The 25,839-nt window shown below is 51.6% G+C and overlaps 1 protein-coding gene across 2 annotated transcripts in view; it reads left to right on the forward strand.

Moving 5' to 3' along the window:
• The window catches only part of LOC140419728 (uncharacterized), a 132,855-nt gene that overhangs the window by 101,639 nt on the left and 5,377 nt on the right, over positions 1–25,839 (forward strand). For both annotated transcript variants that reach the window (XM_072503665.1, XM_072503664.1), the window contains exon 6: positions 1,129–1,373. In XM_072503665.1, coding sequence (XP_072359766.1) covers positions 1,129–1,373 — 245 coding nt within the window. The remainder of the gene's footprint in view (positions 1–1,128; positions 1,374–25,839) is intronic.

A 25,839-nucleotide genomic window follows, 5' to 3' on the forward strand; every position in this document is an offset into this window, starting at 1 on the left:
TCTTTCTCTCTCGCTCTTACTCTCTCACTCGATCTCACTCTCTCTCTCGCTCTAACACTCTCGCTCTCACCCGTTCTCACTCTCTCTCTCTCTCACTCTCGCTCTCACTCTCTCTCTCTCTCTCTCACTCTCTCTCACTCTCACTCACTCTCGCTCTCACTCTCGCTCTCACTCACTCTCGCTCTCACTCTCGCTCTCACTCTCGCTCTCACTCTCGCTCTCACTCTCTCTCTCGCTCTCACTCTCTCTCTCGCTCTCATTCTCGCTCTCACTCTCTCTTTCTCTCTCGCTCTCACTCGATCTCACTTTCGTTTTCTCGCTCTCACTCTCTCGCTCTCACTCTCTCTTGCTCTCACTCTCTCTCGCTCTCACTCTGTCTCTCTATCAGACTCAGTCATTCTGTCTCTCTCTCCCTGTCTCTCAGTCTGTCTGTCTCTCGCTCTTACACTCTCTCGCTCTCACTCGTTCTCACTCTCACTCACTCTCTCGCTCACACTCTTGCTCTCACTCTCACTCTCTCTCGCGCTCTCTGTCTCTCTCTCGCTGTCTCTCAGTCTGTCTGTCTCTCTCTCTCACTCTCTCTCGCTCTCACTCTCGCTCTCACTCTCACTCTCACTCTCTCTCACTTTCACTCTGTCTCTCTCTCAGACTCAGTCATTCTGTCTCTCTCTCTCTGTCTCAGTCTGTCGATCTCTCGCTCTTACTCTCTCTCGCTCTTACTCTCTCTCGCTCTCTCTCACTCTCTCTCTCTCTCGCTCTCACTCTCTCTCTCTGTCTCTCGCCCTCACTCTCTCTCCATCTCAGACTCACGGCGAGCAGTTTGGGTCTGGGACGCACTGTCTGCAGATGTGGTGGAGGTATGTTTAATCGAGGTGTTCAAGAGGGCATTAGATGATTATGTGAATTGAAACAATGTAGAGGGGTACGGGGTAAAGGTAGGCGGATGCTGGTTAGGAGAATCAGTACAGCCTCGATGGGTGGAATGGCCTCCTTCTGCATCGTACGAATTCTGTGATTGGAGTGATTTAACCCAAGTGGCTCTTGAGTGTGATAGTATAAACGGTAACATTTAACTCTCTCTCTCTCTCCTTCCCTCTATCCGTTCTCACCTTCGTCCCCTATCGGCAGTGACCAGTGACGAGACAACGTTAATGGTTGACTGCATGCTGGAATTGAATCCTGAAATTCCCACACATCTGGAGCAAGGGGCCCAGTATATGAGCCAGGCTGCCTCCCAGCCCCAGGACATCCTCCACTTCTTCCAGAAAGTCGGATGCCAGCTCCAGGACCGCAATCAGGAATGGAGAAAGATCCTGTTTCTCCTGAACTGCGAGGATCCGGGCATAAAACAAACCATCAAGCAGGCGGAGGAGGTAAGACACGTTTGTGAGGAAAGTGTGGGAGCCAGTGCTGGAGTGAGGTCTCTCCATCTCTCCCACTCTCTCTCTCGCTCTCACTCTCTCTCACTGTCTCTCTCACTCTCTCCATCCCTCTCACTGTCTCTCTCGCTCTCACACACTGTCTCGCTCTCACTCTCTCCCACTGTCTCTTTCGCTCTCTCACACTCTCTCATTGTCTCTCTCGCTCTCACTCTATCCCTCTCACTGTCTCTCTCGCTCTCACTCTCTCTATCCCTCACTGTCTCTCTCGCTCTCACACTCTCGCTCTCTCTCTCACTGCCTCTCGCTCTCTCTGTCTCTCTCGCTCCCACACTCTCTCGCTCTCACAGTCTCTCTCACTGTCTCTCTTTCTCGCTCTCTAACTGTCTCACTCGCTCTCACAGTCTCTCGCTCTCACACACTCTCATTGTCTCTCTCGCACTCACTCTCTATCCCTCTCACTGTCTTTCTCGCTCTCACACTCTCGCTCTCTCTCTCTCTGTCTCTCTCACACTCTCTCGCTCTCACACTCTCTCTCATTGTCTCTCTTTCTCGCTCTCTCACTGTCTCTCTCGCTCTCACACACTCTCGCTCTCACTATCACACTCTCTCTCACTCTCTCTCACTGTCTCTCTCACTGTCTCTCTCACTGTCTCTCGCTCTCGCACTCTCTCTCACTGTCTCTCTCGCTCTCACACTCTCTCGTTCTCACACACTCTCTCTCATTGTCTCTCTCCCTCTCTCTATCCCTCTCACTGTCTCTCGCTCTCACTTTCACACTCTTTCTCATTGTCTCTCTTTCTCGCTCTCTCACTGTCTCTCTCGCTCTCACACACTCTCTTGCTCTCACACTCTCTCATTGTCTCTCTTTCTCGCTCTCTCACTGTCTCTCTCGCTCTCACACACTCTCTCACTCTCACTCTCTCTCACTATCTCTCTCACTGTCTCTCTCGCTCTCACACACTCTCTCTCATTGTCTCTCTCGCTCTCTCTCTCACTGTCTCTCTCGTTCTCACACACTCTCGCATTGTCTCTCTCTCTCACTCTCTCTCTCGCTCTCACACTCTCTCGCTCTCACACTCTCTCTCATTGTCTCTCTTTCTCGCTCTCTCACTGTCTCGCTCTCACACACTCTCTCGCTCTCACTCTCTCTCACTATCTCTCTCACTGTCTCTCTCACTCTCTCACTGTCTCTCTCGTCTCACATACTCTCTCGCTCTCACTCTCTCTCACTATCTCTCTCACTGTCTCTCTCGCTCTCACACACTCTCTCGCTCTCACTCTCCCACTTTCTCTCTCACTGTCTCACTCGCTCTCACACACACTCTCGCTCTCACTCTCTCACTGTCTCTCTCGCTCTCACACACTCTTGCTTTCTCTCTCTCACTGTCTCGCTCTCACACTCTCTCATTGTCTCTCTTTCTCGCCCTCTCACTGTCTCTCGCTCTCACATACTCTCGCTCTCACTCTCTCTCTCGCTCTCACATACTCTCGCTGTCACTCTCTCCCACTGTCTCTCTCGCTCTCTCTCTCTCTCTCTCACTGTCTCTCTCGCTCTCACTCTCTCTCACTGTCTCTCTCGCTCTCACACTGTCTCACTCTCACTCTCTCTCACTGTCTCTCACGCTCTCACACACTCTCTCGCTCTCACACACTCTTTCATTGTCTCTCTCTCACTCTCTCTCTCTATCCCTCTCTGTCTCTCTCGCTGTCACTCTCTCACTGTCTCTCTCGCTCTCACACACTCCCTCACTCTCACTCTCTCTCACTATCTCTCTCACTGTCTCTCTCGCTCTCACACACTCGCTCTCTCAGTCTCTCTCGCTCTCACACTCTCGCTCTCATTGTCTCTCTCGCTCTCTCTCTCACTGTCTCTCTCGCTCTCACACACTCTCTCGCTCTCACTCTCTCTCACTGTCTCTCTCGCTCTCACACTGTCTCACTCTCACTCTCTCTCACTGTCTCTCACGCTCTCACACACTCTCTCGCTCTCACACACTCTTTCATTGTCTCTCTCTCACTCTCTCTCTATCCCTCTCTCTGTCTCTCTCGCTCTCACACGCTCTCTCATTGTCTTTCTTTCTCGCTCTCTCTCTCTATCCCTCTCTCTGTCTCTCTCGCTCTCACACTCTCTCGCTCTCACACTCTCTCTCATTGTCTCTCTTTCTCGCTCTCTCACTGTCTCTCGCTCTCACATACTCTCGCTCTCACTCTCTCTCACTGTCTCTCTCGCTCTCACATACTCTCGCTGTCACTCTCTCTCACTGTCTCTCTCGCTCTCACACACTCCCTCACTCTCACTCTCTCTCACTATCTCTCCCACTGTCTCTCTCGCTCTCACACTCTCGCTCTCATTGTCTCTCTCGCACTCTCTTTCTCTCTCACTGTCTCTCTCGCTCTCACACACTCTCTCGCTCTCACTCTCTCTCACTGTCTCTCTCGCTCTCACACTGTCTCACTCTCACTCTCTCTCACTGTCTCTCACGCTCTCACACACTCTCTCGCTCTGACACACTCTTTCATTGTCTCTCTCTCACTCTCTCTCTCTATCCCTCTCTCTGTCTCTCTCGCTGCCACTCTCACTGTCTCTCTCGCTCTCACACACTCCCTCACTCTCACTCTCTCTCACTATCTCTCTCACTGTCTCTCTCGCTCTCACACACTCGCTCTCTCAGTCTCTCTCGCTCTCACACTCTCGCTCTCATTGTCTCTCTCGCTCTCTCTCTCTCTCACTGTCTCTCTCGCTCTCACACACTCTCTCGCTCTCACTCTCTCTCTGTCTCTCTCGCTCTCACACTGTCTCACTCTCACTCTCTCTCACTGTCTCTCACGCTCTCACACTCTCTCTCGCTCTCACACACTCTTTCATTGTCTCTCTCTCGCTCTCTCTCTCTATCCCTCTCTCTGTCTCTCACGCTCTCACACTCTCTCTCGCTCTCACACACTCTTTCATTGTCTCTCTCTCGCTCTCTCTCTCTATCCCTCTCTCTGTCTCTCCCGCTCTCACACTCTCTCTCATTGTCTCTCTTTCTCGCTCTCTCTCTCTATCCCTCTCGCTGTCTCTCTCGCTCTCACACTCTCTCGCTCTCACACTCTCTCTCATTGTCTCTCTTTCTCGCTCTCTCACTGTCTCTCTCGCTCTCACACTCTCTCGCTCTCACTCTCTCACTTTCTCACTGTCTCACTCGCTCTCACACACACTCGCTCTCACTCTCTCTCACTGTCTCTCTCGCTGTCACACACTCTCTCGCTCTCACTCTCCCACTTTCTCTCTCACTGTCTCACTCGCTCTCACACACTCTCGCTCTCACTCTCTCACACTGTCTCTCTCGCTCTCACACTCTCTCGCTCTCACACACTCTTTCATTGTCTCTCTCTCACAATCCCTATCCCTCTCACTGTCTCACTCGCTCTCACACTCTCTCGCTCTCACTCTCCCACTTTCTCTCTCACTGTCTCACTCGCTGTCACACACTCTCTCGCTCTCACTCTCCCACTTTCTCTCTCACTGTCTCACTCGCTCTCACACACTCTCGTTCTGACTCTCTCACACTGTCTCTCTCGCTCTCACACTCTCTCGCTCTCACACACTCTTTCATTGTCTCTCTCTCACACTCTCTATCCCTCTCACTGTCTCACTCGCTCTCACACTCACTCGCTCTCACTCTCCCACTTTCTCTCTCACTGTCTCACTCGCTGTCACACACTCTCTCGCTCTCACTCTCCCACTTTCTCTCTCACTGTCTCACTCGCTCTCACACACTCTCGTTCTGACTCTCTCACACTGTCTCTCTCGCTCTCACACTCTCTCGCTCTCACACACTCTTTCATTGTCTCTCTCTCACACTCTCTATCCCTCACACTGTCTCACTCGCTCTCACTCTCTCGCTCTCAATCTCTCGCTTTCTCACTGTCTCACTCGCTCTCACACACACTCGCTCTCACTCTCTCACACTGTCTCTCTCGCTGTCACACACTCTCTCGCTCTCAATCTCCCACTTTCTCTCTCACTGTCTCACTCGCTGTCACACACTCTCGCTCTTACTCGCTCTCACTCTCACACTGTCTCTCTCGCTCTCACACTCTCTCGCTCTCACTGTCTCACTTTCTCACTGTCTCACTCGCTCTCACACACACTCGCTCTCACTCTCTCTCACTGTCTCTCTCGCTGTCACACACTCTCTCGCTCTCACTCTCCCACTTTCTCTCTCACTGTCTCACTCGCTCTCACACATTCTCGCTCTCACTCTCTCACACTGTCTCTCTCGCTCTCACACTCTCTCGCTCTCACACACTCTTTCATTGTCTCTCTCTCACACTCTCTATCCCTCTCACTGTCTCACTCGCTCTCACACTCACTCGCTCTCACTCTCCCACTTTCTCTCTCACTGTCTCACTCGCTGTCACACACTCTCTCGCTCTCACTCTCCCACTTTCTCTCTCACTGTCTCACTCGCTGTCACACACACTCTCGCTCTCACTCTCTCTATCTCTCTCACTGTCTCTCGCTCTCACACACTCTCTCTCATTGTCTCTCTCCCTCTCGCTATCCCTCTCACTGTCTCTCGCTCTCACTATCACACTCTCTCTCATTGTCTCTCTTTCTCGCTCTCTCACTGTCTCTCGCTCTCACACTCTCTCTCATTGTCTCTCTTTCTCGCTCTCTCACTGTCTCTCTCGCTCTCACACACTCTCGCTCTCACTCTCTCACTTTCTCTCTCACTCGCTCTCACACACACTCTCGCTCTCACTCTCTCACTTTCTCTCTCACTGTCTCACTCGCTCTCACACTCTCTCGCTCTCACTGTCTCACTCGCTCTCACACACACTCTCGCTCTCACTCTCTCTATCTCTCTCACTGTCTCTCTCGCTCTCACACTCTTGCTTTCTCTCTCTCACTGTCTCTCTCGCTCTCACACTCTCTCGCTCTCACACACTCTCTCTCATTGTCTCTCTCCCTCTCTCTACCCCTCTCACTGTCTCTCGCTCTCACTTTCACACTCTCTCTCATTGTCTCTCTTTCTCGCTCTCTCACTGTCTCTCGCTCTCACACACTCTCTCATTGTCTCTCTTTCTCGCTCTCTCACTCTCTCTCGCTCTCTCACTGTCTCTCTCGCTCTGACACACTCTTGCTTTCCCTCTCTTACTGTCTCTCTCGCTCTCACACACACTCTCGCTCTCACTCTATCCCTCTCACTGTCTCTCTCGCTCTCACACTATCTCGCTCTCACTCTCTCTCACTGTCTCTCGCTCTCACACACTCATTGTTTCTCTCTCTCGCTCCCACTCTCTCTATCCCTCTCACTGTCTCTCTCGCTCTCACACTCTCGCTCACTCTCACTCATTGTCTCTCTTTCTTGCACTCACACTGTCTCTCTCGCTCTCTCACACACTCTCTCGCTCTCACTGTCTCTCTCACTGTCTCTCTCGCTCTCACACACACGCTCGCTCTCACTCTCTCTATCTCTCTGTTTCTCTCGCTCTCACACACTATCTCGCTCTCACTCTCTCTCACTGTCTCTCTCGCTCTCACACACTCTCTCGCTCTCACACACTCATTGTCTCTCTCTCTCTCGCTCTCACTCTCTCTATCCCTCTCACTGTCTCTCTCGCTCTCACACACTCTCTCGCTCTCACACACTCATTGTCTCTCTCTCTCTCGCTCTCACTCTCTCTATCCCTCTCACTGTCTCTCTCGCTCTCACACTCTCGCTCTCACTCTCTCACTGTCTTTCTCGCTCCAACACTCTCTCGCTCTCACACACTCTCTCTCTCTCGCTCTCACACTCTCGCTCTCACACACTCTCTCACTGTCTCTCTCGCTCTCACACTCTCGCTCTCACACACTCTCTCACTATCTCTCTCGCACTCACACACTCTCTCGCTCTCACTCTCTCGCTCTCACACACTCTCTCATTGTCTCTCTCTCTCACTCTCTCTATCCCTCTCATTGTCTCTCTCACTCTCACACACACTCTTGCTCTCACTCTCTCTATCCCTCTCATTGTCTCTCTCGCTCTCACACACTACCTCGCTCTCACTCTCACTGTCTCTCTCGCTTTCGCACCCTCTCGCTCTCACACACTCTCTCATTGTCTCTCTCGCTCTCACTCTCTATCCCTCTCACTGTCTCTCTTGCTCTCACACTCTCTCATTGTCTCTCTCACTGTCTCTCTCGCTCTCACACACTCTCTCACTCTCTCTCACTGTCTCTCTCGCTCTCACACACACTCGCTCTCTCTCACACTGTCTCTCTCGCTCTAACACATTCTCTCTCATTGTCTCTCTCTCGCTCTCTCACTGTCTCTCTCGCTCTCACACACTCTCTCGCTCTCACTCTCTCTCACTGTCTCTCTCACTGTCTCTCTTGCTCTCACACACCCTCTCACTCTCTCTATCTCTGTCTCTCTCGCTCTCACACACTCTCGCTCTCACTCTCTCTCACTGTCTCTCTCGTGTCTCTCTCACTCTCTCGCTCTCACACTCTCGCTCTCACTCTCTCACTGTCTCTCTCACAGTCTCTCTCGCTCTCACACTCTCGTTCTCTCTCTCACTGTCTCTCTCTCTCACTCTCTCTCTCTCTCATTGTCTCTCGCTCTCACACACTCGCACTCACTCTCTCTATCCCTCTCATTGTCTCTCTCGCTCTCACACACACTCGCTCTCACTCTCTATCCCTCTCACGGTCTCTCTCGCTCTCACACTATGTCGCCCTTGCTCACTCTCACTGTCTCTCATGCTCTCATACACTCTCTCGCTCTCACACACTCTCTCATTGTCTCTCTCTCGCTCCCACTCTCTCTATCCCTCTCACTGTCTCTCTCGCTCTCACACTCTCGCTCTCTCTCTCACTCATTGTCTCTCTTTCTCGCACTCACACTGTCTCTCTCGCTCTCTCACACACACTCTCGCTCTCACTCTATCTCTCTCACTGTTTCTCTCGCTCTCACACACTATCTCGCTCTCACTCTCACTGTCTCTCTCGCTCTCACACTCTCTCGCTCTCACACTCTCGCTCTCACACACTCATTGACTCTCTCTCTCTCTTTGTCTCTCTTTCTCTCACACACACTCTCGCTCTCACTCTCTCTCTATCCCTCTCATTGTCTCTCTAGCTCTTACACACACTCTTGCTCTCACTCTCTCTATCCCTCTCACTGTCTCTCTCGCTCTCACACACTATCTCGCTCTCACTCTCTCTCACTGTCTCTCGCTCTCACACACTCTCTCATTGACTCTCTCTCTCTCTCTCACTGTCTCTCTCTCTCTCTTTGTCTCTCTTGCTCTCACACACACCCTCGCTCTCACTCTCTCTCTATCCCTCTCATTGTCTCTCTCGCTCTCGCACACGATCTTGCTTTCACACTCTCTCACTGTCTTTCTCGCTCCAACACTCTCTCACTGTCTCTCTCGCTCTCACACTCTCGCTCTCACACACTCTCTCACTGTCTCTCTCGCTTTCACACTCTCGCTCTCACACACTCTCTCACTGTCTCTCTCGCTCTCACACACTACCTCGCTCTCACTCTCTCTCACTGTCTCTCTCACTTTCACACCCTCTCGCTCTCACACTCTCTCTCATTGTCTCTCTTTCTCGCTCTCTCACTCTCTCTCGCTCTCTCACTGTCTCTCTCGCTCTGACACACTCTTGCTTTCCCTCTCTTACTGTCTCTCTCGCTCTCACACACACTCTCGCTCTCACTCTATCCCTCTCACTGTCTCTCTCGCTCTCACACTATCTCGCTCTCACTCTCTCTCACTGTCTCTCGCTCTCACACACTCATTGTTTCTCTCTCTCGCTCCCACTCTCTCTATCCCTCTCACTGTCTCTCTCGCTCTCACACTCTCGCTCACTCTCACTCATTGTCTCTCTTTCTTGCACTCACACTGTCTCTCTCGCTCTCTCACACACTCTCTCGCTCTCACTGTCTCTCTCACTGTCTCTCTCGCTCTCACACACACGCTCGCTCTCACTCTCTCTATCTCTCTGTTTCTCTCGCTCTCACACACTATCTCGCTCTCACTCTCTCTCACTGTCTCTCTCGCTCTCACACACTCTCTCGCTCTCACACACTCATTGTCTCTCTCTCTCTCGCTCTCACTCTCTCTATCCCTCTCACTGTCTCTCTCGCTCTCACACACTCTCTCGCTCTCACACACTCATTGTCTCTCTCTCTCTCGCTCTCACTCTCTCTATCCCTCTCACTGTCTCTCTCGCTCTCACACTCTCGCTCTCACTCTCTCACTGTCTTTCTCGCTCCAACACTCTCTCGCTCTCACACACTCTCTCTCTCTCGCTCTCACACTCTCGCTCTCACACACTCTCTCACTGTCTCTCTCGCTCTCACACTCTCGCTCTCACACACTCTCTCACTATCTCTCTCGCACTCACACACTCTCTCGCTCTCACTCTCTCGCTCTCACACACTCTCTCATTGTCTCTCTCTCTCACTCTCTCTATCCCTCTCATTGTCTCTCTCACTCTCACACACACTCTTGCTCTCACTCTCTCTATCCCTCTCATTGTCTCTCTCGCTCTCACACACTACCTCGCTCTCACTCTCACTGTCTCTCTCGCTTTCGCACCCTCTCGCTCTCACACACTCTCTCATTGTCTCTCTCGCTCTCACTCTCTATCCCTCTCACTGTCTCTCTTGCTCTCACACTCTCTCATTGTCTCTCTCACTGTCTCTCTCGCTCTCACACACTCTCTCACTCTCTCTCACTGTCTCTCTCGCTCTCACACACACTCGCTCTCTCTCACACTGTCTCTCTCGCTCTAACACATTCTCTCTCATTGTCTCTCTCTCGCTCTCTCACTGTCTCTCTCGCTCTCACACACTCTCTCGCTCTCACTCTCTCTCACTGTCTCTCTCACTGTCTCTCTTGCTCTCACACACCCTCTCACTCTCTCTATCTCTGTCTCTCTCGCTCTCACACACTCTCGCTCTCACTCTCTCTCACTGTCTCTCTCGTGTCTCTCTCACTCTCTCGCTCTCACACTCTCGCTCTCACTCTCTCACTGTCTCTCTCACAGTCTCTCTCGCTCTCACACTCTCGTTCTCTCTCTCACTGTCTCTCTCTCTCACTCTCTCTCTCTCTCATTGTCTCTCGCTCTCACACACTCGCACTCACTCTCTCTATCCCTCTCATTGTCTCTCTCGCTCTCACACACACTCGCTCTCACTCTCTATCCCTCTCACGGTCTCTCTCGCTCTCACACTATGTCGCCCTTGCTCACTCTCACTGTCTCTCATGCTCTCATACACTCTCTCGCTCTCACACACTCTCTCATTGTCTCTCTCTCGCTCCCACTCTCTCTATCCCTCTCACTGTCTCTCTCGCTCTCACACTCTCGCTCTCTCTCTCACTCATTGTCTCTCTTTCTCGCACTCACACTGTCTCTCTCGCTCTCTCACACACACTCTCGCTCTCACTCTATCTCTCTCACTGTTTCTCTCGCTCTCACACACTATCTCGCTCTCACTCTCACTGTCTCTCTCGCTCTCACACACTCTCTCGCTCTCACACTCTCGCTCTCACACACTCATTGACTCTCTCTCTCTCTTTGTCTCTCTTTCTCTCACACACACTCTCGCTCTCACTCTCTCTCTATCCCTCTCATTGTCTCTCTAGCTCTTACACACACTCTTGCTCTCACTCTCTCTATCCCTCTCACTGTCTCTCTCGCTCTCACACACTATCTCGCTCTCACTCTCTCTCACTGTCTCTCGCTCTCACACACTCTCTCATTGACTCTCTCTCTCTCTCTCACTGTCTCTCTCTCTCTCTTTGTCTCTCTTGCTCTCACACACACCCTCGCTCTCACTCTCTCTCTATCCCTCTCATTGTCTCTCTCGCTCTCGCACACGATCTTGCTTTCACACTCTCTCACTGTCTTTCTCGCTCCAACACTCTCTCACTGTCTCTCTCGCTCTCACACTCTCGCTCTCACACACTCTCTCACTGTCTCTCTCGCTTTCACACTCTCGCTCTCACACACTCTCTCACTGTCTCTCTCGCTCTCACACACTACCTCGCTCTCACTCTCTCTCACTGTCTCTCTCACTTTCACACCCTCTCGCTCTCACACTCTCTCATGGTCTCTCTCACTCTCACTCTCTATCCCTCTCACTGGCTCTCTTGCTCTCACACTCTCTCTCATTGTCTCTCTCACTGTCTCTCTCACTCTCACACACTCTCTCACTGTCTCTCTCACTGTCTCTCTCGCTCTCACACACTCTCTCACTCTCTCTCACTGTCTTTATCGCTCCAACACTCTCTCGCTCTCACACAATCTCTCACAGTCTCTCTCGCTCTCACACACTCTCTCACTGTCTCTCTCGCTCTCACACTCTCGCTCTCACACACTCTCTCACTGTCTCTCTCGCTCTCACACACTCTCTCGCTCTCACACTCTCTCGCTCTCACACACTCTCTCATTGTCTCTCTCACTCTCTCTATCCCTCTCACTGTCTCTCTCGCTCTCACACTCTCTCATTGTCTCTCTTTCTCGATCTCTCATTGTTTCTCTCGCTCTCACACACACTCTTGCTCTCACTCTCTCTATCCCTCTCACTGTCTCTCTCGCTCTCACACACTACCTCGCTCTCACTCTCTCTCGCTTTCACACCCTCTCGCTCTCACACACTCTCTCATTGTCTCTCTCGCTCTCACTCTCTATCCCTCTCACTGTCTCTCTTGCTCTCACTCTCTCTCATTGTCTCATTCACTGTCTCTCTCACTGTCTCTCTCGCTCTCACACACATTCGCTCTCTCTCTCTGTCTCTCTCACTCTACCACATTCTCTCTCATTGTCTCTCTCTCGCTCTCTCTCTCTCACACTCTCTCTCGTTCTCACACACTCTCGCTCTCACTCTCTCACACTGTCTCTCTCGCTCTCACACTCTCTCGCTCTCACGCACTCTTTCATTGTCTCTCTCTCACTCTCTATCCCTCTCACTGTCTCACTCGCTCTCACACTCACTCGCTCTCACTCTCCCACTTTCTCTCTCACTGTCTCACTCGCTGTCACACAGTCTCTCGCTCTCACTCTCCCATTTTCTCTCTCTGTCTCACTCGCTCTCACACACACTCTCGCTCTCACTCTCTCTATCTCTCTCACTGTCTCTCTCGCTCTCACACACTCTTGCTTTCTCTCTCTCACTGTCTCTCTCGCTCTCACACTCTCTCGCTCTCACACACTCTCTCTCATTGTCTCTCTCCCTCTCGCTATCCCTCTCACTGTCTCTCGCTCTCACTTTCACACTCTCTCTCATTGTCTCTCTTTCTCGCTCTCTCACTGTCTCTCGCTCTCACACTCTCTCTCATTGTCTCTCTTTCTCGCTCTCTCACTGTCTCTCTCGCTCTCACACACTCTCGCTCTCACTCTCTCACTTTCTCTCTCACTGTCTCACTCGCTCTCACACACACTCTCGCTCTCACTCTCTCTCTCACTGTCTCTCTCGCTCTCACACACTCTCGCTCTCACTCTCTCACTTTCTCTCTCACTGTCTCACTCGCTCTCACACACACTCTCGCTCTCACTCTCTCACTTTCTCTCTCACTGTCTCACTCGCTCTCACACTCTCTCGCTCTCACTCTCCCACTTTCTCTCTCACTGTCTCACTCGCTGTCACACACTCTATCGCTCTCACTCTCCCACTTTCTCTCTCACTGTCTCACTCGCTCTCACACACACTCTCGCTCTCACTCTCTCTATCTCTCTCACTGTCTCTCTCGCTCTCACACTCTTGCTTTCTCTCTCTCACTGTCTCTCTCGCTCTCACACTCTCTCGCTCTCACACACTCTCTCTCATTGTCTCTCTCCCTCTCTCTATCCCTCTCACTGTCTCTCGCTCTCACTTTCACACTCTCTCTCATTGTCTCTCTTTCTCGCTCTCTCACTGTCTCTCGCTCTCACACTCTCTCTCATTGTCTCTCTTTCTCACTCTCTCACTCTCTCTCGCTCTCTCACTGTCTCTCTCACACACTCTTGCTTTCCCTCTCTTACTGTCTCTCTCGCTCTCACACACTCTCTCGCTCTCTCTCTCTCACTGTCTCTCGCTCTCACACTCTCTCTCATTGTCTCTCTTTCTCGCTCTCTCACTGTCTCTCTCGCTCTCACACACTCTCGCTCTCACTCTCTCACTTTCTCTCTCACTGTCTCACTCGCTCTCACACACACTCTCGCTCTCACTCTCTCTCTCACTGTCTCTCTCGCTCTCACACACTCTCGCTCTCACTCTCTCACTTTCTCTCTCACTGTCTCACTCGCTCTCACACACACTCTCGCTCTCACTCTCTCACTTTCTCTCTCACTGTCTCACTCGCTCTCACACTCTCTCGCTCTCACTCTCCCACTTTCTCTCTCACTGTCTCACTCGCTGTCACACACTCTATCGCTCTCACTCTCCCACTTTCTCTCTCACTGTCTCACTCGCTCTCACACACACTCTCGCTCTCACTCTCTCTATCTCTCTCACTGTCTCTCTCGCTCTCACACTCTTGCTTTCTCTCTCTCACTGTCTCTCTCGCTCTCACACTCTCTCGCTCTCACACACTCTCTCTCATTGTCTCTCTCCCTCTCTCTATCCCTCTCACTGTCTCTCGCTCTCACTTTCACACTCTCTCTCATTGTCTCTCTTTCTCGCTCTCTCACTGTCTCTCGCTCTCACACTCTCTCTCATTGTCTCTCTTTCTCACTCTCTCACTCTCTCTCGCTCTCTCACTGTCTCTCTCGCTCTCACACACTCTTGCTTTCCCTCTCTTACTGTCTCTCTCGCTCTCACACACTCTCTCGCTCTCTCTCTCTCACTGTCTCTCTCAGTCTCTCTCGCTCTCACAGTCTCGTTCTCTCTCTCACTGTCTCTCTCACATTCTCTCTCATTGTCTCTCTCGCTCTCACACACACTCTCGCTCTCACTCTATCCCTCTCACTGTCTCTCTCGCTCTCACACTATCTCGCTCTCACTCTCTCTCACTGTCTCTCTCGCTCTCACACACTCTCTCGCTCTCACACACTCTCTCATTGTTTCTCTCTCTCGCTCCCACTCTCTCTATCCCTCTCACTGTCTCTCTCGCTCTCACACTCTCGCTCACTCTCACTCATTGTCTCTCTTTCTTGCACTCACACTGTCTCTCTCGCTCTCTCACACACTCTCTCGCTCTCACTTTCTCTCTCACTGTCTCTCTCGCTCTCACACACACGCTCGCTCTCACTCTCTCTATCTCTCTGTTTCTCTTGCTCTCACACACTATCTCGCTCTCACTCTCTCTCACTGTCTCTCTCGCTCTCACACACTCTCTCGCTCTCACACACTCATTGTCTCTCTCTCTCTCTCTCTCACTCTCTCTATCCCTCTCACTGTCTCTCTCGCTCTCACACTCTCGCTCTCACTCTCTCACTGTCTTTCTCGCTCCAACACTCTCTCGCTCTCACACACTCTCTCTCTCTCGCTCTCACACTCTCGCTCTCACACACTCTCTCACTGTCTCTCTCGCTCTCACACTCTCGCTCTCACACACTCTCTCACTATCTCTCTCGCACTCACACACTCTCTCGCTCTCACTCTCTCGCTCTCACACACTCTCTCATTGTCTCTCTCGCTCTCACTCTCTATCCCTCTCACTGTCTCTCTTGCTCTCACACTCTCTCTCATTGTCTCTCTCACTGTCTCTCTCGCTCTCACACACTCTCTCACTCTCTCTCACTGTCTCTCTCGCTCTCACACACACTCGCTCTCTCTCACACTGTCTCTCTCGCTCTAACACATTCTCTCTCATTGTCTCTCTCTCGCTCTCTCACTGTCTCTCTCGCTCTCACACACTCTCTCGCTCTCACTCTCACTGTCTCTCTCACTGTCTCACTCGCTGTCACACACTCTCTCGCTCTCACTCTCCCACTTTCTCTCTCTGTCTCACTCGCTCTCACACACACTCTCGCTCTCACTCTCTCTATCTCTCTCACTGTCTCTCTCGCTCTCACACACCCTTGCTTTCTCTCTCTCACTGTCTCTCTCGCTCTCACACTCTCTCGCTCTCACACACTCTCTCTCATTGTCTCTCTCCCTCTCGCTATCCCTCTCACTGTCTCTCGCTCTCACTTTCACACTCTCTCTCATTGTCTCTCTTTCTCGCTCTCTCACTGTCTCTCGCTCTCACACTCTCTCTCATTGTCTCTCTTTCTCGCTCTCTCACTGTCTCTCTCGCTCTCACACACTCTCGCTCTCACTCTCTCACTTTCTCTCTCACTGTCTCACTCGCTCTCACACACACTCTCGCTCTCACTCTCTCACTTTCTCTCTCACTGTCTCACTCGCTCTCACACTCTCTCGCTCTCACTCTCCCACTTTCTCTCTCACTGTCTCACTCGCTGTCACACACTCTATCGCTCTCACTCTCCCACTTTCTCTCTCACTGTCTCACTCGCTCTCACACACACTCTCGCTCTCACTCTCTCTATCTCTCTCACTGTCTCTCTCGCTCTCACACTCTTGCTTTCTCTCTCTCACTGTCTCTCTCGCTCTCACACTCTCTCGCTCTCACACACTCTCTCTCATTGTCTCTCTCCCTCTCTCTATCCCTCTCACTGTCTCTCGCTCTCACTTTCACACTCTCTCTCATTGTCTCTCTTTCTCGCTCTCTCACTGTCTCTCGCACTCACACTCTCTCTCATTGTCTCTCTTCCTCTCTCTATCCCTCTCACTGTCTCTCGCTCTCACTTTCACACTCTCTCTCATTGTCTCTCTTTCTCGCTCTCTCACTGTCTCTCGCTCTCACACTCTCTCTCATTGTCTCTCTTTCTCACTCTCTCACTCTCTCTCGCTCTCTCACTGTCTCTCTCGCTCTCACACTCTCTTGCTTTCCCTCTCTGACTGTCTCTCTCGCTCTCACACACTCTCTCGCTCTCACTCTCTCTCACTGTCTCTCTCACTGTCTCTCTTGCTCTCACACACCCTCTCACTCTCTCTATCTCTGTCTCTCTCGCTCTCACACACTCGCTCTCACTCTCTCTCACTGTCTCTCTCGCTGTCTCTCTCGTGTCTCTCTCACTCTCTCGCTCTCACACTCTCGCTCTCACTCTCTCTCACTGTCTCTCTCGCTGTCTCTCTCGTGTCTCTCTCGCTCTCACACACTCTCGCTCTCACTCTCTCACTGTCTCTCTTACAGTCTCTCTCACTCTCACACTCTCGTTCTCTCTCTCACTGTCTCTCTCTCTCACTCTCTCTCTCTCTCATTGTCTCTCGCTCTCACACACTCGCTCTCACTCTCTCTATCCCTCTCATTGTCTCTCTCGCTCTCACACACACTCGCTCTCACTCTCTCTATCCCTCTCACGGTCTCTCTCGCTCTCACACTATGTCGCCCTCGCTCTCTCTCACTGTCTCTCATGCTCTCACACACTCTCTCGCTCTCACACACTCTCTCATTGTCTCTCTCTCTCGCTCCCACTCTCTCTATCCCTCTCACTGTCTCTCTCGCTCTCACACTCTCGCTCTCTCTCTCACTCATTGTCTCTCTTTCTCGCACTCACTCTGTCTCTCTCGCTCTCTCACACACACTCTCGCTCTCACTCTATCTCTCTCACTGTTTCTCTCGCTCTCACACACTATCTCGCTCTCACTCTCACTGTCTCTCTCGCTCTCACACTCTCGCTCTCACACACTCATTGACTCTCTCTCTCTTTTTGTCTCTCTTTCTCTCACACACACTCTCGCTCTCACTCTCTCTATCCCTCTCATTGTCTCTCTAGCTCTTACACACACTCTTGCTCTCACTCTCTCTATCCCTCTCACTGGCTCTCTCGCTCTCACACACTATCTCGCTCTCACTCTCTCTCACTGTCTCTCTCGCTCTCACACTCTCTCGCTCTCACACACTCTCTCATTATCTCTCTTTCTCGCTCTCACTGTCTCTCTCGCTCTCACACTCTCTCACTGTTTCTCTCGCTCTCACACACTATCTCGCTCTCACTCTCTCTCACTGTCTCTCGCTCTCACACACTCTCTCATTGACTCTCTCTCTCTCTCTCTCTCTCACTGTCTCTCTCTCTCTCTTTGTCTCTCTTGCTCTCACACACACCCTCGCTCTCACTCTCTCTCTATCCCTCTCATTGTCTCTCTCGCTCTCACTCTCTCTATCCGTCTCATTGTCTCTCTCGCTCTCGCACACGATCTTGCTTTCACTCTCTCACTGTCTTTCTCACTCCAACACTCTCTCACTGTCTCTCTCGCTCTCACACACTCTCTCACTGTCTCTCTCGCTCTCACACTCTCGTTCTCACACACTCTCTCACTGTCTCTCTCGCTCTCACACACTACCTCGCTCTCACTCTATCTCTGTCTCTCTCACTTTCACACCCTCTCGCTCTCACACTCTCTCATTGTCTCTCTCGCTCTCACTTTCTCTATCCCTCTCACTGTCTCTCTCGCTCTCACACACTATCTCGCTCTCACTCTCTCTCACTGTCTCTCTCGCTCTCACACTCTCTCGCTCTCACACACTCTTTCATTATCTCTCTTTCTCGCTCTCACTGTCTCTCTCGCTCTCACACTCTCTCACTGTTTCTCTCGCTCTCACACACTATCTCACTCTCTCTCACTGTCTCTCGCTCTCACACACTCTCTCATTGACTCTCTCTCTCTCTCTCACTGTCTCTCTCTCTCTCTTTGTCTCTATTGCTCTCACACACACCCTCGCTCTCACTCTCTCTCTATCCCTCTCATTGTCTCTCTCGCTCTCACTCTCTCTATCCGTCTCATTGTCTCTCTCGCTCTCGCACACGATCTTGCTTTCACTCTCTCTCACTGTCTTTCTCGCTCCAACACTCTCTCACTGTCTCTCTCGCTCTCACACTCGCTCTCACACACTCTCTCACTGTCTCTCTCGCTCTCACACTCTCGCTCTCACACACTCTCTCACTGTCTCTCTCGCTCTCACACACTACCTCGCTCTCACTCTCTCTCACTGTCTCTCTCACTTTCACACCCTCTCGCTCTCACACTCTCTCATTGTCTCTCTCGCTCTCACTCTCTATCCCTCTCACTGGCTCTCTTGCTCTCACACTCTCTCTCATTGTCTCTCTCACTGTCTCTCTCACTCTCACACACTCTCTCACTGTCTCTCTCACTGTCTCTCTCACTGTCTCTCTCGCTCTCACACACTCACTCTCTCACACTGTCTTTATCGCTCCAACACTCTCTCGCTCTCACACTCTCTCATTGTCTCTCTCGCTCTCACTCTCTCTATCCCTCTCACTGTCTCTCTCGCTCTCACACACTATCTCGCTCTCACTCTCTCTCACTGTCTCTCTCGCTCTCACACTCTCTCGCTCTCACACACTCTTTCATTATCTCTCTTTCTCGCTCTCACTGTCTCTCTCGCTCTCACACTCTCTCACTGTTTCTCTCGCTCTCACACACTATCTCACTCTCACTCTCTCTCACTGTCTCTCGCTCTCACACACTCTCTCATTGACTCTCTCTCTCTCTCTCTCACTGTCTCTCTCTCTCTCTCTTTGTCTCTCTTGCTCTCACACACACCCTCGCTCTCACTCTCTCTCTATCCCTCTCATTGTCTCTCTCGCTCTCACTCTCTCTATCCGTCTCATTGTCTCTCTCGCTCTCGCACACGATCTTGCTTTCACTCTCTCTCACTGTCTTTCTCGCTCCAACACTCTCTCACTGTCTCTCTCGCTCTCACACTCGCTCTCACACACTCTCTCACTGTCTCTCTCGCTCTCACACTCTCGCTCTCACACACTCTCTCACTGTCTCTCTCGCTCTCACACACTACCTCGCTCTCACTCTCTCTCACTGTCTATCTCACTTTCACACCCTCTCGCTCTCACACTCTCTCATTGTCTCTCTCGCTCTCACTCTCTATCCCTCTCACTGGCTCTCTTGCTCTCACACTCTCTCTCATTGTCTCCCTCACTCTCTCTCACTCTCACACACTCTCTCACTGTCTCTCTCACTGTCTCTCTCGCTCTCACACACTCTCTCACTCTCTCACACTGTCTTTATCGCTCCAACACTCTCTCGCTCTCACACACTCTCTCACAGTCTCTCTCGCTCTCACACTCTCGCTCTCACACACTCTCTCACTGTCTCTCTCGCTCTCACACACTCTCTCACTGTCTCTCTCGCTCTCACACACTCTCTCGCTCTCACACTCTCTTGCTCTCACACACTCTCTCATTGTCTCTCTCTCTCACTCTCTCTATCCCTCTCACTGTCTCTCTCGCTCTCACACTCTCTCATTGTCTCTCTTTCTCGCTCTCATTGTTTCTCTCGCTTTCACACACACTCTTGCTCTCACTCTCTCTATCCCTCTCACTGTCTCTCTCGCTCTCACACACTACCTCGCTCTCACTCTCTCTGTCTCTCTCGCTTTCACACCCTCTCGCTCTCACACACTCTCTCATTGTCTCTCTCGCTCTCACTCTCTATCCCTCTCACTGTCTCTCTTGCTCTCACTCTCTCTCATTGTCTCATTCACTGTCTCTCTCACTGTCTCTCTCGCTCTCACACACACTCGCTCCCTCTCTCACTGTCTCTCTCACTCTAACACATTCTCTCTCATTGTCTCTCTCTCGCTCTCTCTCTCTCACACTCTCTCTCGTTCTCACACACTCTCGCTCTCTCTTTGTTTCTCTTGCTCTCACACACACTCTCGCTCTCACTCGCTCTCTATCCCTCTCACTGTCTCTCTCGCTCTTACACACACTCTTGCTCTCACTCTCTCTATCCCTCTCACTGTCTCTTTCGCTCTCACACTATCTCGCTCTCACTCTCTCTCACACACTCTCATTGTCTCTCTCTCGCTCTCTCTCTCTCACTGTCTCTCGCTCTCACACACTCTCTCGCTCTCACTCTCTCTCACTGTCTCTCTCGCTCTCACACACACTCTCACTCCCACTCTCTCAGTCTCTCTCGCTCTCACACACTCTCTCACTCTCTCTCACTGTCTCTCTCGCTGTCTCTCTCGCTCTCACTCTCACTGTCTATCTCGCTCTCACACACTCTCTCGCTCTCTCTCTCTCACAGTCTCTCTCGCTCTCACACTCTCTCTCGCTCTCACACTCTCTCGCTGTCACTCTCTCTCATTGTTTCTCACTCTCACTCTCTCTCTCTATTTCTCTCATTGACTCTCTCGCTCTCACTCTCCCTCACTCATTCTCTCTCACACTCTCTCTCTCTCACATTGTCGCTCTCACTTTCTCTCGCTCTCACATTGTCGCTCTCACTCTCTCTCGCTCTCTCTCACGCTCTCTATCTCTCGCTCTCACACTCTCTCTCGCTCTCACACTCTCTCGCTGTCACTCTCTCTCATTGTTTCTCGCTCTCACTCCCTCTCACTCTATCTCTCTCATTGTCTCTCTCATTGACTCTCTCGCTCTCACTCTCTCTCACTCATTCTCTCTCGCTCTCACATTGTCGCTCTCACTTTCTCTCGCTCTCATATTGTCGCTCTCACTCTCTCGCTCTTTCTCACGCTCTCTCTCATTGTCTCTCGCTCTCAGTCGCTCACACTCTCGCTCTCACTCCCTCTCGATCTCACTCTCTCTCACTCTCTCATTGTCTCTCTCGCTCTCACACTCTCTCGCTCTCACTCTCTCTCGCTTTCACTCTCTCACTCTCTCTCATTCTCTCTCGCTCTCACTATCTCTCTCATTGTCTCACTCTCACACTCTCATTCGCTCTCACTCTCAGACTCAGTCACTTTGTCTCTCTCTGTCTGTCTTTCTGTGTATTTCTCTCTCTGTCTCTCAGTCTGTCTGTCTCTCGCTCTTAGTCTCGCTCGCTCTCACTCTCTCTCTCGCTCTCACTCTCCCTCTCACTCTCGCTCTCCCTCTCACTCTCTCTCTCGCTCTCACTCTCACACTTTCTCTCAGACTCAGTCATTCTGTCTCTCTCTCTCTGTCTCTGTCTGTCTGTCTCTCAGTCTGTCTGTCTCTCGCTCTCACTCTCTCTTACTCTCTCTCGCTCTCACTCTCGTTCTCACTCGCTCTCTCTCGCTCTCACTCTCTCTCGCTCTTACTCTCACTCTCGTTCTCACTCTCGCTCTCTCTCGCGTTCTCACTCTTGCTCTTTCTCTCGTTCTCACTCTCGCTCTCACTCTCTCGCTCTCACTCTCGCTCTCAATCTATCGTTCTCTCTCTCGCTCTCACTCTCTCTCGCTCTCAGTCTCTCTCGCTCTCACAAACTCTCGCTCTCTCTCTCTTACTCTCGCTCTCACTCTGTTTCTCTCGTTCTCTCTCTCGCTCTCACTCTCTCTCGCTCTCAGTCTCTCTCGCTCTCACACACTCTCGCTCTCTCTCTCTCTTACTCTCACTCTCATTCTCTCTGGCTCTCCCTCGCTCTCACTCTCTCTCTCACTCTCTCTCGCTCTCACTCTCTCGCTCTCACTCTCTCTCGCTCTCACACTCTCTCGCTCTCACTCTCTCGCTCTCACTCTCTCGCTCTCACACTCCCTCGCTCTCTCTCTCTTACTCTCGCTCTCACTCTCTTTCTCTCGTTCTCTCTCTCGCTCTCACTCTCTCTCGCTCTCAGTCTCTCTCGCTCTCACACACTCTCGCTCTCTCTCTCTTACTCTCGCTCTCGTTCTCTCTGGCTCCCCCTCACTCTCACTCTCTCTCGCTCTCACTCTCTCTCTCTCACACTCTCTTTCGCTCTCTCTCGCTCTCACTCTCTCGCTCTTACTCTCGCTCTCTCTCGCTCTCAGACTCAGTCATTCTGTGTCTCTCTGTCTCTCAGTCTGTCTGTCTCTCACTCTCTCTGACTCAGTCATTCTGTCTCTCTCTCTCTGTCTCTCAGTCTGTCTGTCTCTCGCTCTTACTCTCTCTCGATCTCACTCTCTCTCGCTCTCACTCTCTCTCTGTCTCTCTCTCACTCTCTCTCCATCTCAGACTCACGGAGAGCAGTTTGGGTCTGGGACGCACTGTCTGCAGGTGTGGTGGAGGTATGTTTAATCGAGGTGTTCAAGAGGGCATTAGATGATTATGTGAATTGAAACAATGTAGAGGGGTACGGGGAAAGGTAGGTGGATGCTGGTTTGGAGAGGCAGTACAGCCTCGATGGGTGGAATGGCCTCATTCTGCATCACAAATTCTGTCTGTGTGTCTCTCTGTCTTGCTCTCTCTGTCTCTCTCACTCTGTCTCTCCTGCTGAGATTATCCACTCTATCTCACTCATTTTACTCTTGTTCAGTTTCACTCTCACTCTCTCACTTCTGCTCATTTTCTCGCTCTCTCACTCTAGCTTTTCTTACTCTTTCGCTCTCACTTTCTCGTTCTCTCTGACTCTTGCACTCTTTCACTCCATCTCTCTATCACCCATCCTCTTTCTCCCTCTCTCTCTCGCTCTCACACTCATTCGCTCTCACTCTTTCGTTCTCACTCAGTCACTCTGTCTCTCTCTGTCTGTCTTTCTATGTCTTTCTCTCTCTCTGTCTCTCGCTCTTAGGCTCTCGCTCTCGCTCTCACTCTCGCTCTCACTCTCACTCTCTCTCACTATCAGACTCAGTCATTCTGTCTCTCTCTCTGTCTCTCAGTCTGACTGTCTCTCGTTCACACTCTCGCTCTCACTCTCTCTCTCGTTCTCACTCTCTCTCGCTCTCACTGACTCTCGCTCTCACACTCTCTCGCTCTCTCTCTCGCTCTCTCTCTCACTGTCACTCTCGCTCTCACACTCTCTCTTGCTCTCTCTCTCTGTCTCTCTCGCTCTCACACACTCTCTCTCTCACTGTCTCTCTCATTGTCTCTCTCGCTCTCACACACTCTCTCGCTCTCTCACACTATCTCTCTGTCTCGCTCTCCAACACTCTCTCATTGTCTCTCACTGTCTCTCCCACTGTCTCTCTCGCTTTCGCACACTCGCTCGCTCTCACTCTCTCTAGCTCTCTCTCTCGCTCTCGCGCTGTCTCTCTCACTCTCTCTCTCACACACTCTCTCGCTCTCACACACTCTGACGATCTCTCTAGCTCTCACTCTCTCTCGCTCTCACTCTCTCATTGTCTCTCATTCTATCTCATTGTCTCTCGCTCTCACTCTCTCAGCGTCTCTCTCGTTCTCACACTCTCTCGCTCTCACTCTCTCTAGCTCCCACTCTTTCTCGCTCTCACACACTCTCTCAGACTCTCTTGCTCTCACACTCTCTCGCTCCCACTCCCTCTCTCAGACTCAGTCACACTGCCTCTCTCTTTCTGTCTGTCTTTCTGGGACTTTCTCTCTGTCTGTCACTCGCTCTTAGTCTCTCTCGCTCTCACTCTCCCTCTCTCTCATTGTCTCTCAAACTATCTCTCTCATTGTCTCTCTCGTTCTCACACTCTCTCGCTCTCACTCTCTCTCTGTCTCCCTCGCTCTCACTCTCTCTTGCTCTCACTCTCTCTCATTGTCTCTCACGCTCTCTCACACTCTCTCGCTCTCACTCACTCTCTATCTCATTCTTTCTCTCGCTCTCACACTCTCTCGCTCTCACACTCTCTCGCTCTGACACTCTCTCATTGTCTCCCTCGCTCTCACACACTCGCTCACTCTCTCGCTCTCACTCTCTCTTGCTCTCATTGTCTCTCGCTCTCACTCACTCTCTCTCTCTCTCTCTCATTCTTTCTCTTGCTCTCACACTCTCTCTCGCTCTCACTCACTCTATCTCATTCTTTCTCTCGCTCTCACACTCTCTCGCTCTTACACTCTCTCATTGTCTCCCTCGCTCTCACACACTCGCTCACTCTCTCTCTCGCTCTCACTCTCTCTTGCTCTCATTCTCTCATTGTCTCTCGCTCTCACTCTCTCGCTCTCACTCACTCTCTCTCTCTCTCTCATTCTTTCTCTCGCTCTCACACTCTCACACACTCTCGCTCTCTCTCTCAGTGTCTCTCTCATTGTCTCTCTCGCTCTCACACACTCTCGCTCTCACTCACACTGTCGCTCTGTCTCGCTCTCACACTCTCTCTCATTGTCTCTCTCACTGTCTCTCTCGCTCTCGCACACTCACTCGCTCTCACTCTCTCTAGCTCTCTCTCTCGCTCTCGCGCTGTCTCTCTCATTCTCTCTCACACACTCTCTCGCTCTCACACACTCTGACGATCTCTCTAGCTCTCACTCTCTCTCGCTCTCACTCTCTCATTGTCTCTCATTCTATCTCATTGTCTCTCGCTCTCACTCTCTCTGCGTCTCTCTCGTTCTCACACTCTCTCGCTCTCACTCTCTCTAGCTCCCACTCTTTCTCGCTCTCACACATTCTCTCAGACTCTCTCTCTCTCATTGTCTCTCTCGCTCTCACACTCTCTCGCTCCCACTCCCTCTCACTCTCTCAGACTCAGTCACTCTGCCTCTCTCTTTCTGTCTGTCTTTCTGTGACTTTCTCTCTGTCTGTTACTCGCTCTTAGTCTCTCTCGCTCTCTCTCCCTCTCTCGTTGTCTCTCAAACTATCTCTCTCATTGTCTCTCTCGTTCTCACACTCTCTCGCTCTCACTCTCTCTCTGTCTCCCTCGCTCACACACTCGCTCGCTCTCACTCTCTCTTGCTCTCACTCTCTCTCATTGTCTCTCACGCTCTCACACACTCTCTCGCTCTCACTCACTCTCTATCTCATTCTTTCTCTCGCTCTCACACTCTCTCTCGCTCTCACACTCTCTCGCTCTGACACTCTCTCATTGTCTCCCTCGCTCTCACACACTCGCTCACTCTCTCTCGCTCTCACTCTCTCTTGCTCTCATTCTCTCATTGTCTCTCGCTCTCTCTCTCGCTCTCACTCACTCTCTCTCTCTCTCTCTCTTTCTTTCTCTCGCTCTCACACTCTCTCTCGCTCTCACTCACTCTATCTCATTCTTTCTCTCGCTCTCACACTCTTTCTCACTCTCACACTCTCTCGCTCTCACTCACTATCTCATTCTTTCTCTCGCTCTCACACTCTCTCTCGCTCTCACACTCTCTCGCTCTGACACTCTCTCATTGTCTCCCTCGCTCTCTCACACTCGCTCACTCTCTCTCGCTCTCACTCTCTCTTGCTCTCATTCTCTCATTGTCTCTCGCTCTCACTCTCTCGCTCTCACTCACTCTCTCTCTCTCTCTCTCTCTCTCTCTCATTCTTTCTCTCGCTCTCACACTCTCTTTCACTGTCTCTCTCGCTCTCGCACACTCTCGCTCTCTCTCTCACTGTCTCTCTCATTGTCTCTCTCGCTCTCACACACTCTCTCGCTCTCACTCACACTGTCTCTCTGTCTCGCTCTCACAATCTCTCATTGTCTCTCTCACTGTCTCTCTCGCTCTCGCACACTCACTCGCTCTCACTCTCTCTAGCTCTCTCTCTCGCTCTCGCGCTGTCTCTCTCTCACACACTCTCTCGCTCTCACACACTCTGACGATCTCTCTAGCTCTCACTCTCTCTCGCTCTCACTCTCTCATTGTCTCTCATTCTATCTCATTGTCTCTCGCTCTCACTCTCTCTGCGTCTCT

This window comes from Scyliorhinus torazame, chromosome 5 (genome assembly GCF_047496885.1).
Source record: "Scyliorhinus torazame isolate Kashiwa2021f chromosome 5, sScyTor2.1, whole genome shotgun sequence".
In the NCBI taxonomy this organism is placed as follows: Eukaryota; Metazoa; Chordata; class Chondrichthyes; order Carcharhiniformes; family Scyliorhinidae; genus Scyliorhinus; species Scyliorhinus torazame.